Genomic DNA, 10,721 nt, shown 5'->3' on the forward strand with positions numbered 1-10,721 from the left:
GTCTTGTTCAGAGTATAGGCCTACGCCATGTTTTAGGGGGATTCAAATGATCTCAGCCCAGATGGCGACAGGGAAGGAGGCAAGCTGTCATCTGAACACCTCCAATATTAGACGCCAATTTTAAAATAGCCAGTCATCACATGAATTCAATAATGCCACTTGGATGAGACTCAGTATGTGTCGGCAGGGCAAATCCCAATTCTCGGATTAACGCACCACTTGTGGCCTTGGAGCTCTGTAAACGTAATTTGTACCGCTCATGCTTACTTACCTGTGGCTTGAGAAACATCAAATTCCCACCAATTGGAACAAGGACATTTTGGAGATATGAAATAAAAGTGCCCGTGAGAGATAACACAGTATCACCAATGTAATAATCGAAGCAGACTGGACAGGTTTTTCCAAATTCTAATCGATATAATCCGTTCGGTTGTTGAAATTAGTTATATGAGTAGTCAGTGGAAAGAGGAAAACATCAATAATAGGCCTAGATGTATATGGAGACGATATGTTTCAAAATGTTATTCTATTTTTTGTTTGCTTGTGTGCATACAAAGTCAAGAAAATAGAATACTCAGCTTCAAATTCATTAACACTGCCATCAGGTGGACATGACAAGTGATGCAAAGGCCACCCAAGAATGTCGAGAAGCGCGCGCGAACACACACACACACACACACGCCTACTTTAAAAGCCTCGTGTCATAGCTTGGCAAAGAACCTTCAGAGAGCAGTGTGTCGTTACACTAAAAAGAATGGAAGTCTTTGCGGTCTCGTTTTTACTCAATAAATGTTGAACCTTTTATTAACCTTCATCTGACTTGAACGCTGACCCTCGTGTCATGCTTTATTTAGTTGTTCTTGAAATATCATAGTTCGGGGAGTAGCCTATTTCACTGGGAATTTGAGAATAATTTCACCCAAGAATCACATTTTCTGAGAATCATGAAACATTTGCCATTCTTCGCTTCTAGCCTACAGAAGACGATTGAATAACTTCATAGAGTTGGATAAGTCCGATTTAATTGAAGAAAAAAGAAAGCAGACAATTTATTGCAGGAAAAAAACGATTTCAACAACATGGATGTCGCCGGGAAAATACTGAATAAAACAGTGTCCGAAGAAGAGCACTCAGGATTTGACACTGTGCGTGTATGCTGCAACGTTTCAGCAGCAGCAGCAGTTATCACCGACAATGGATTCGGTGCGTCTCATCCAGAGGAACATGACCTCTTCATAATGCGTGTGGTGCAGATCGCGGTCCTGTGCGTATTGTCACTCACTGTGATTTTTGGCATATTTTTCCTTGGTTGCAATCTTCTAATTAAAACAGAAAGTATGATCAGTCTTTTTGTAGAAGACCGGAGACCGTCTACGGACAATGATATGATCATGGTTGCCTCATAGGCCTACTTGTTTTTTAAAGTAATGCATTTAAAAAAAAAACATCTTTATTTTATTTTCAAATCATTAAGTTTCCAGTGTGTTTCTTGAATATTATTATTCACTGTTCTAATCACTTCTTTTGTTGAAAGAGAACCCTTTAAAAGTTGAATTGTCAAAATCGGGCTTGTTTTCCTTTTACAGCCTATACCCTACCCTATAGAATGTTTTCCATCATTGTAGGAACACCAATAAAAATCTATGTGTGGGATATCAGTAAACTTCTTTTGCTTCTTTTGTGCGAGTTTAAAAACAAATTACATTATGCAGTTGAATGCAAATAGCTAATGTCAAAGGTAAGGCATGTGTCTTCTAATAAACGTGCTGCTGGAGGCCATCCACTAATCAGGTTGACCAAAGCGGGTGGCAAATACATGTAACCGAAACTAGTGGAAAAACCATAATCCAAATAAGGGATTAGAATGCCATACGATCTAAAATCCACCTGCCTCCTCCGCATCCTATAGCTCTCAAATCTTACTACAAACTTTTTAGCACTATAGCTTTCCGCAGTCATGTATCACAAGCATCGTGTTTTACTAGAGAGTATCTTGGTTTAGGAGATCACGATCAACCACAACCTGGTTAATTCATCTTGTTTTGGAGCTATGCAATATATGGTTGTACTCGAGGCTTTTATGCATAGCCTACAGTTTTTACACTTACAAACAAATAGAGTAAAATTCAAAGGGAGTGAGAGGTGTACTAAGCCACAGCAATGCGCCCATGCAACCTCTGATTATGGAAGGGATCTATACATTCATCTTCAGTAGATAACCAACAGTCATTTACAGTCTATTGATGATTTTGAACGAAGATAGCACAATGCGATAATTATTTCCTGTCTAATGCACTGCTACATGCCAAGGGCTATGTCAGACCATTCATCTTTGGTGATTTGATCATGCGTATTTAGTTGCTCTGACCAATCGCTATTATGATCGTGTCTTTAGGTTCAGACTGCTAGAGGAACTCGTCCCCCATATTTCAAGTAGAACAGTCGGACTCCTAGAGCTTCAACCTTGAGCTCATCATCATCATCATCATCATCATCATCATCATCAGTGAAAACAGCTGCAATACCTTCCCATCACGACAAGGGCAGAACGGCCCGGCACTCCAGTCATGTGTTATGAATAGGAAGCGACAAGGGAGTCCCACCCACCCCCCATCTGTTTCCATTTTGCTCCTTGTTCAGTCAACGAAAAGGTGATTGACAGCAAGAAAAAAATCTCCACTTGGACACTTATGACAGAAACATAAAGACCATACTAAGATGTGTGTACACACAGTGCATAACTCCTAGTCACTTTCTTTGTGTATCTTTAGCGATACACACAGCTACAGCTTTGCTGTAAAATGCTAATATTTTCAGGAAGCAGCCACAGCAAGCGCAAAACTTAACCATGTTAACGGAATTTTGCTACCCATGACGACCATGTTTGACAGAGAAAAATAAAACGTGGATGCATTTTCCACCAAAGGCAAACAACTTCAAGAATATAGGCTAGCACAGGGGGAGCTGTCAGACAAAAGCTGTCATCGCAGTCCCTCTTACCAGAGAACCCACTTGCTCAGAGCTGGTGTGCTCAACTGCCACAGTGGATTAAATGAGCCAGCTGAGATGCGTCTAGTTAGGGCAGACCTGTGGCTCTGAAACAAATTTAATGAACATTGACAGTGATGACGCTTGCAGTAGCTAGTCTTTATGAACAGTACATCCAGTCCAACTTAAATCCAATCTGATCAAATGTCCCTTCCATTTCACTCCTTCAGTTCTCTGTAGCACAACATGCAAATTAGTAAACATGTAAACGTTCATGGGGACAGAACATTACTCTACCTCACATTATGAACCATTTTTACAGGCCAAAATCCAATTATATCAAATTAAATCACTGAAAGATCAAAGCAAGATCCATTGAGGCTAAATCAACTTTACACAGTCAGCGTAATGAGCATCTTGAAGATATCTAATTATGTGCAATACCGTGGAATATCTTAATCTCTCTGCAGGAGGGCGTCAGGAACATACACTAACAGCCTACATGCAGAGTTTGTATAAGGAAACACTTCTGCAAAAATCATATTACAAAAGGGGACACACAAACACTAATCACCATGTCAAAGGTTAGGTTACAAACCATGCATTTACAGTCAAACAAAATAGTCAATGTGATTTATTTTCTCAAATGTGCATAGTCAATGAGTCAAAGTGAAGTAACATTTTATTTAACCTTTATTTAACTAGGCAAGTCAGTTAAGAACAAATTCTTATTTACAATGACGGCCTACCCTGGTCAAACCTGGACAATGCTGGGCCAATTGTGCATAACAAAATGTTGCTAGACTGCGGGACGGTAAACATTGGGTACATTACGGTAATCATACAGCCAATCACGCAGACAGAAGCTGTCAATCTGCCCTTCTAAAAATGGCGCTTTCCTGTGCGAGGGTGTGCCGCCGTTTCTCTGTGGATTTGTACGGAATCAGAACTAATGGGGTTACAGTTATATACTCCTCTTTCACGGCCACCTCTGGAGCAAGGTATGAAAACCCATGCAATATGTTATATACTTGTATCGTGATGTTGTCGAGTCGCTGTTATGTGGCACTTCTCTGGAGTAAACTCATTGACTGTTCGATCTGGGCGGGCAACACCCAACCACTGTTCACTGTCAGATAAAGGCTAACTGTACAACATTTTGAATTCTAACGTTACATTTTTGGCATGACAACGACTACGAGAGTTGTTGGACATAAGTCGGCACAAATGGATCTGAACCAGCTTGTAATATTAAAGTTCTGTTTTTTTTTTAAATCTTATTTTGATACTGTCGAGTTGTCATACAAACAGTACTACTTTTAAAGACGAGTCAAACTCTTAAGTACTTGACCGTATGAGCCGCTCTTGTTTCATTACAATCGTTTTGTGTCCTTTACAGACACTACTCATCCCCCAAATCCAGGCTAGGGATTGGCCTGCAAATTGTGTCAAGGCTGCAAGGGGCCAATGCCAAATATGAACTCTTCCTCCAAAGATATTTTCCTCGGTTTTATGTTCTCTATCACACTTTTACGAAAGGTAAGACTACTTGCCATTGAACTATGTTAAACTTTATAAGTGATATTGATTGGTAGTCAAGCCGCCTCAGTTTATCCTTTGTTTGGCATAATGCATCTCTTTTTGTATCTATTTACAGATCTACATTACCTTAGCAAAATTATCTAGATACAGTAAACCAATAAGATCTCACGTTTGAAGGCAGAAGAACACACAGGTGGCCTAGCTCAATATGTAACAATTCCATGCATCACATAGGCAGGCTTCTGTGCTGCCAGTACACTGAAAATTAGCCATCTTTTGTATTATAATTTTTCAGGTATTCAACTCCTTTTCCAAGATGCCAAAGAGGTGACGGTGATAAAAACAAGGATGCTCACCAACAGTGTCGAAGTCCAGGACTTGCCCTATCGTGATATGGAGAAACTCAGGCAGGTCGGTCGAGGCTAGGGCATACACTTGAATAACAAGGAAAGTTCTTGATAATGTGGTTAGCAGTCTTTAATCTGCATTAAAGGCTTTGAACTGTAACACTTTGACCTGCAATACATAGTACTACTTTTACTATGTCTGCATGTCCAAGTCTGAAAAGTTTTCCTTAGCATGGGTTATAGTAAATGATAACTTTTCCTTTCTTTGTTTTTCAGTTTCGCAGAGACATGATCAAAGCCATTCCACTGCTGTTAATTTCTATTCCTCCATTTGCCAACTACCTGGTTTTTGTCCTAATGTGAGTTTATTTCAGTCATCTCCTCAACATCCTCCTTTGATTCATAATGCATGAAATGTATGCATTCACTACTGTAAGTCACTCTGGATAAGAGCGTCTGCTAAATGACTAAAATGTAAATATTTAGTTAGAAAATAGCCTAATTCTCAAGTCAATGGGAGTTAAAAGGTTGATAAATCATTGTAAACATACAGTATGCCCCCAATAATACATTGTGCCCCCCTTACAATGTATTAACCCCCCCCTCGTGTCCTGTCTTCCCTTCATCTCCCTGCCTTACATATTCCTCCATCTGCCCTTCCTCCCTCTGCTTCCCTCCTCTTTTTCACAACCAGGTACTTTTTCCCCCGCCAGCTCCTGATCCGCCACTTCTGGACCCCCCAGCAGCAGACTGAGTTCCAGGAATTGAACCATTCCCACAGGGCCCAGCACCACTGGGCTGTGCTGAAGGGTCTTGAGAGTGCAGGTTCACATGTCAAAGATGGCCGCCTAAAGATCAGCCTACTAGACCTCTGCAACAAGGCGGGTGATAGAGAAACACTTAACCCCTCCCTTGCATACGTCAGATGTTAAAATGTGTCCATTGTCCAACATTTTGTTGGGCAAACATGGATGTTTTCCCATAGATGACTAATGCAGCTAATAAATGCCTCTAGACACTGATGTCAAATAAAATGTTATGTCACATGCGCCAAATACCTTACAGTGAAACGCTTACTTACAAGCCCTAACCAACAATGCATTTTTTGTAAATACCAAAAGATATAAGAAATGAAAGTAACATGATTGAAGAGCAGCAGTAAAATGTCTAACCAGTCCATGTTTATTTTTTTAGGTGCAAAGTGGGGTACACCCTAACATATCTGACATCCAGGCAATTCGAGGCTTGTTTTCTGGAGCTCCCCTGAGTATCAAGAGAATAAACGCAAATCAGATGGTTAGTTTTTAGTCTTTATTCAGAAAATCCCTAAAACATGAGTCCATGGGTTTACTGCATGTACAGTACCAGTCAGACGTTTGGACACAGCTACTCATTTGAGTTTCTTTATTTTTTTACTATTTTCTACATTGTAGAATAATAGTGAAGACATCAAAACTATGAAAGAACACAAATGGAAGAATTTAGTAACCAAAGAAGTGTTAAACAAATCAAAATATATTTTAGATTCTTCAAAGTAGCTACCCTTTTCCTTGACAGGTTTGCACACTCTTGGCATTCTCAACTAGTTTCACCTAGAATTCTTTCCTAACAGTCTTGAAGGAGTTCCCACATATGCTGAGCACTTGTTGGCTGCTTTTCCTTCTCTGCGGTCCAATTCATCCCAAACCATCTCAATTGGGTTGAGGGCAGGTGATTGTGTAGGCCAGGTCATCTGATTCAGCACGCCATCACTCTCCTTCTTGGTCAAATAGCCCTTACACAGCCTGGAGGTGTGTTGTGTCATTGTCCTGTTGAAAAACAAATGATAGTCCCACTAAGCGCAAAACAGATGGGATGGCGTATCGCTGTGGTAGCCATGCTGATTAAGTGTGTCTTGAATTATAAATTAACCGGAGAGTGTCACAAGCAAAGCACCATTACACCTCCTCCATGCTTCACAGTGGGAACCACACAAAGACACAGTGGTTGGAACCAGAAATCTCAAATTTGGACTAATCAGACCAAAGGACATATTTCCACTGGTCTAATGTCCATTGCTTGTCTTTCTTGGCCCAAGCAAGTATTATTGGTGTCCTTTGGCGCAATTTGACCATGAAGGCCTGATTCACGCAGTCTCCTCTGAACAGTTGATTTTGAGACGCTTCTGTTACTTGAGCTCTGAAGCATTTATTTGGGCTGCAATTTGAGGCTGGTAACTCTAATGAACTTATTCTCTGCCGCAGAGGTAACTCTGGGTCTTCCGAGGAGTCAGTTTCATCATAGCGCTTAGTGGTTTTTGTGATTTAAGACATAAATCAGTCAATCTGGAAAATTTTTAAAGTATTGGACTGTTGTTTCTCTTTGCTTATTTGAGCTGTTCTTACCATAATATGGACTTGGTATTTTTCCAAATAGGGCTATCTTCTGTATGACACACCTGATTGTCTCATGCATTAAGGAAAGAAATTCCACAAATTTAACAAGGTACACCTGTTAATTGAAATGCATTCCAGGTGACTACCTTATGAAGCTGGTTGAAATAATGCCAAGTGTGCAAAGCTGTCGCCAAGGCAAAGGGTGGCTGCTTTGAAGAATCTCATAACACTTTTTTGCTTACTACTATTCTACAATAAACACTTGAATGAGTAGGTCCAAACTTTTGACTGGTACTGTATCAGACTCACTGTATTTGTCTCAACTGAAAAATATTACATCAACATAAGTCCCTCTCTCTCTCCAGAGGCAACTCTGTCCCCTGTTCTTCCTGACTCCCCGCCTCCCAACTCCCATGATTGGCACTCGACTGAACAGCCACGCCATAGAGCTGCTACAGCTGGACCGTGCTCTCAGCAGACATGGCCTGCACCAGTTGGATGACTCTGAGCTGAGACAGGTCAGTGCACATCTCTTGACCTCCTAGTAAATACAGTGGGAATAGCAAGTCACCAACCCCTTTCAAAATGTTCACCTTTTGTTGCCTTACAGCCTGAAATGAAAACAATGTGACTTTTTCCAGCTTCATTTACACACAACCCACAATATCCCAAGTATTTTTTTTTCTTCTCAAACTCTGAAAATGTATTAATAGTAAAATACCCTATTTGGATAAGTTCCCCCCCCCCTTAGAGTTGCAATTGCAAACTTTGAGGTATAACCAACCACCTTCCAGATCACAAATCAAGCTGATTGGCTTCCATCTGTGATCAATTGTAGTGACTTTGATTAGTTCAGAATAAAAGCAGTTCATAAAGGACTCCACTGCTTAGTAGTGCATTTCAAAGCAAAGAATCCACAATGGGTGGAAAGGTACTTTCAAAAGATCTGAGAAAGTTGTGTAAAGGCACAAGTCAGGGGATGGATGTGAAAGGATTTCAAAGGCTTTGTCTATCCCTCGGAGCACAGTTTCGACCATTTAAGGAGTGGAAGGCGTATGGCACCTCCCAGACCCAGCATAAATCGGGCCGTCCCTCCAAATTGGATGACCGGGCAAGGAGACTGATCAGAGGCTACCAAGAAACCAATGGTGACTTTGAAGGCGCTTCAGGCCTTTATGGCAAAGACTGGTTAATGTGTGCATGTGACCACTATCACAAGTGCTCCACAAATCTGGCCTCTGTGAGGGTGGCAAGAAAAATACCGCTCCTCAAAAAAAATCCACAAGTCTCGTTTGAGCTTTGCCAAAAAGCACATTTGTAGATTGAGGCCAAGTAGCAAAAGGTGCTTTGCCCAGATGAGACCAAAATTGAACTTTCTGGCCTTGACGCAAAACGATATGTCTGGCGAAAACCCAAATACCACCACGCCTACGGTGGCAGCGTCCTGTTGTGGGGGTGTCTCATCAGCAGGGACTGGAGCACTTGTCAGGATAGAAAGGAAAATGAACAGTAAAATATACCAACAGATTTGAGAACCTAGACCTCTGCCAGGAAGTTGAAAATGGGAAGATAGTGAAACGTGAACCATGACAACACAAAGCAACCATACAGTGGCTGAAGGACAAGGTGAATGTCCTTGAGTGGCCTAGTCAGAGCGCCAACCCAATCGCATCTGTGGAATGACTTGAGTGCAGTCAGCATGCAATTTGACTGAGCTTGAACAATTCTGCAAGGAAGAATGGGCAAATATTTCAGTCTAGGTGTGCAAAGTTAGTGGAGATGTATTCAAAGAGACTCATGGCTGTAATTCAAGCAAAAGGTGGTTCCACCAAGTATTTACTCATCCGAATAGGGTATTTTACAGTTTAATAAATAGATTTTTTTTCCCCTCTCACTTGGATATTGTTAGTTACTGTGTGTAAATGACAAGTCTTTCAGGCTGTAAGGCAAACATGGACTTTCTATACCCACTGTAATCAGAATGTCAGCAAAAACCCACATGTACAAATGGAACACATACTAGTCATATTGATAACTTGACCCTGGTCTCATCAGGCCTGCTATGTCAGGGGGCTTGATTCTGGCAGTCTCAGCATCAACCAGTGTCAGGAATGGCTTTCACAGTGGCTCCAGTTCTCCTCTCACCTGAAAGGTATCTAATCTGTTTCCTGATAGCGTGGTCTTTTCAATTAAAATATGTGGGGGAGGATGATGTTTGTCCTCATGACTCTCTCTATGTCCCTCTGTCCCAGAGTCAGAGGTGTCTCTGCTTGTGCACAGTATGGTCTTTCTCTCTGCCAACTACCCAAAGCCCTCCCACCATTGACAGGAAGGAACAAGGAGTGATCTGCCACTTCCATTAATTCAGCCATCTCTCACCCTGCTGGGCAGGGCAACTTTTCCATAGGGTGCCAACATCTGCAATCTACCAACGGAAGAAATGCCAAGCTTTACAACTCACTTTAAGAAGGACAAAGTGATTACTTAATGTAGTGGATTTGTGGTGAAGGAAAATGTGATTACTGGCCAATGTTTTCAGGCTCAAATTGTCACGTGTACAGGATACAGCAGGTGTAAATGGTACAGGGAAACGCTTACTTGCAATCTCTGCTCAAGTGCAGTACTCAGCCTTGAATGTCGTTTTGTTTACTTGTAAAGCTGATGTTTTCACATAAGATGTGGAGCATAGCTGGGGGGGGGGGGTCAATGTTCAGCTAACCATATTAATACAGGTTACATTTGGAAAAATAGATTGTCTGCAGACATTCCAACCCACACCTACTACATAGCCTTTTGAGAGCATATGGTGTCATAGTACTGTACCACCATAACCCCCTGTATAAGTAAGCTTTTCAGATTGGGGAAGAGCAACTTAGAGTTGAGTAGATGGAATGTTACAGAATCTCAAGACGCTGGGGAATGCCATTCAGCAGATGCTTTAATCATGTGGTCCTGGGAATTGAACCCGCTATAAAGGACACACTGCAATTCAACAGGCCTCTAACATGTTTCAGCTATGACAGCATGGTTTACTTGATAGGAAATGCATTTCATTTAAGTGGAACCTTTCGAGTAACTGCACAGCTACAGTGCTGTTAATGTTTTTTTTACCTGGAAATACTGGTGGGGGGGAAGAAAATGCCCTCATGTGCCTTGCTGCAATGAAATTAAAATGATCAATAGTCAGTGGTTTTGAAGTTGCCAATAAGATTCTCATACTAAATATGCAAACTAATGTTCTTACTCTTTCTACTTGTTCAACTCCTTTTAGATTGCTCTGGTGTATTAAGGTGATTGTGTCAAATAAAATGTACTATCTGAAATACTTGTCAATGTAGAGAAATGCTATTTACAGTAAGAAGAAACGAGTTAGATCTGCACATTGCATTGTCACCAATTACTTACGTCAACTGTTCTGCTCAGTGAGGCTCTACAGCAGATGCTCCACTAGGACAACACTAGAGGGCAT

The 10,721-nt window shown here is 41.2% G+C and overlaps 2 protein-coding genes across 2 annotated transcripts; both read left to right on the forward strand.

Annotated features, from left to right (window-relative positions):
* The first annotated feature begins 684 nt into the window (after positions 1-684).
* rprm3 (reprimo, TP53 dependent G2 arrest mediator homolog 3) lies at positions 685-1,659 on the forward strand. The gene has a single exon (XM_029724366.1). The coding sequence runs from the start codon at positions 1,080-1,082 to the stop codon at positions 1,404-1,406; it is 327 nt and encodes a 108-aa protein (XP_029580226.1). The 5' UTR covers positions 685-1,079; the 3' UTR covers positions 1,407-1,659.
* A 2,194-nt stretch (positions 1,660-3,853) lies between these two features.
* Positions 3,854-10,577, forward strand: letmd1 (LETM1 domain containing 1). The gene is made up of 9 exons (XM_029722858.1): positions 3,854-3,989; positions 4,388-4,527; positions 4,826-4,941; positions 5,154-5,236; positions 5,572-5,758; positions 6,072-6,173; positions 7,618-7,770; positions 9,308-9,404; positions 9,505-10,577. Exons 1-9 carry the CDS (start codon positions 3,877-3,879, stop codon positions 9,576-9,578), a joined length of 1,065 nt encoding a protein of 354 aa, XP_029578718.1. The 5' UTR covers positions 3,854-3,876; the 3' UTR covers positions 9,579-10,577.
* The last annotated feature ends 144 nt before the right edge of the window (positions 10,578-10,721 follow it).

This window comes from Salmo trutta, chromosome 30, assembly GCF_901001165.1.
Source record: "Salmo trutta chromosome 30, fSalTru1.1, whole genome shotgun sequence".
In the NCBI taxonomy this organism is placed as follows: Eukaryota; Metazoa; Chordata; class Actinopteri; order Salmoniformes; family Salmonidae; genus Salmo; species Salmo trutta.